Source organism: Tupaia chinensis, unplaced genomic scaffold (genome assembly GCF_000334495.1).
Source record: "Tupaia chinensis unplaced genomic scaffold, TupChi_1.0 Scaffold000047_1, whole genome shotgun sequence".
Lineage (NCBI taxonomy): Eukaryota > Metazoa > Chordata > Mammalia > Scandentia > Tupaiidae > Tupaia > Tupaia belangeri.
In genome coordinates this window covers 370,313-371,759 of record NW_006159505.1, presented here as the reverse complement: position 1 = coordinate 371,759, position 1,447 = coordinate 370,313, and the positions used below count along the sequence as shown (strand labels likewise).

The window sequence follows — 1,447 nt, the reverse complement described above, 5'->3', positions numbered from 1 at the left end:
CCAATACCTAATGCTATTCCCACACTTAAGTTTTGATTTACCACAGAGTCTACATAGTCCCAAGAGTCTCCAATTCTTATTTCTCAGCTCCAAAGTTTCTTTTGTGTTTAAAGGAGCTCTTATTCTATAAAATGTTCTAAACGAGTCTGTGAGCATTTGCATAGCTTGAGAAGGTAGATGACCAAATAGGTACTTAGTTGCTTTAGCTCAGTTCATTCACTGATGCAAGAATATCACTCTTGGAGTGTCATACTGCAAAATGATGCTCACATATTCATTTAATTATGTGTTTTGGTTTGGGCTTAAGTTTGTGCAAACTTTGTAGTATAACAGTACAAATTCTATAATTTCTTCTAAAAAGAATGACTTGTAATAGCATCTAATTAATGATCATATTCTTTATTGTAGTGTCTAAAGTATTGTTTTTTTATTTCCAGGGAAAAGAAGTTCTGCATTTGGGGGCAGAAGTGAAAAGCTTCATGTATAAATAGCCATGCTCAATTTTCATAATGTCTGCTCAATACCCAGCTCCTTCCAGCTCACTGGCATCCCAGGGCTGGAGTCCCTGCATATCTGGCTCTCCATACCTTTTGGCTCCATGTACTTGGTGGCTGTGGTGGGGAATGTCACTATCCTGGCTGTGGTAAGGGTAGAGCGCAGCCTGCACCAGCCCATGTACTTCTTCCTGTGCATGTTAGCTGTCATTGATCTGGTTCTGTCCACTTCCACTATGCCCAAACTTCTGGGAATCTTCTGGTTTGGTGCTAGTGACATTGGTCTGGATGCCTGCTTGGGACAAATGTTCCTCATTCACTGCTTTGCCACTGTGGAATCAGGCATCTTCCTTGCCATGGCATTCGATCGCTATGTAGCCATCTGCGACCCACTACATCATACCACAGTGCTCACTCATACTGTGGTGGGTCGTTTGGGGTTGGCTGCCCTCCTCCGGGGGGTTCTCTACATTGGACCCCTACCTCTCATGATCCGCTTGCGGTTACCCCTGTACAAAACTCGTGTCATCTCTCACTCCTACTGTGAGCACATGGCTGTGGTCACCTTGACGTGTGGTGACAGCAGGGTTAACAATGTCTATGGACTGAGTATTGGCTTTCTGGTGCTGATCCTGGACTCAATGGCTATTGCTGCTTCCTATGTGATGATTTTTAGGACTGTGATGGGGCTGGCTACCCCAGAGGCTAGGCTTAAAACCTTGGGGACGTGTGGATCTCACATCTGTGCCATTTTGATCTTCTATGTTCCCATTGCTGTTTCTTCTCTCATTCACCGATTTGGTCACCATGTGCCTCCTCCAATCCACACACTATTGGCCAACTTTTATCTTCTGATTCCTCCAATCCTCAATCCTATTGTCTATGCTGTTCGCACTAAACAGATCCGAGAGAGGCTTCTCCAGATCCTGAAGACAGAAACTAAGATCAGGTGA

At 44.3% G+C, this 1,447-nt stretch overlaps 1 protein-coding gene across 1 annotated transcript; it reads left to right on the top strand.

Annotated features, from left to right (window-relative positions):
• Positions 1-493: 493 nt before the first annotated feature.
• OR52M1 (olfactory receptor family 52 subfamily M member 1) lies at positions 494-1,447 on the top strand. The gene has a single exon (XM_006140906.1). It carries the CDS (start codon positions 494-496, stop codon positions 1,445-1,447), a length of 954 nt encoding a protein of 317 aa, XP_006140968.1.

Bases quoted from the DNA above. Each gene is read 5' to 3' on its own strand.
- OR52M1 (XM_006140906.1), top strand. From the start codon at position 494: ATGCTCAATTTTCATAATGTCTGCTCAATACCCAGCTCCTTCCAGCTC.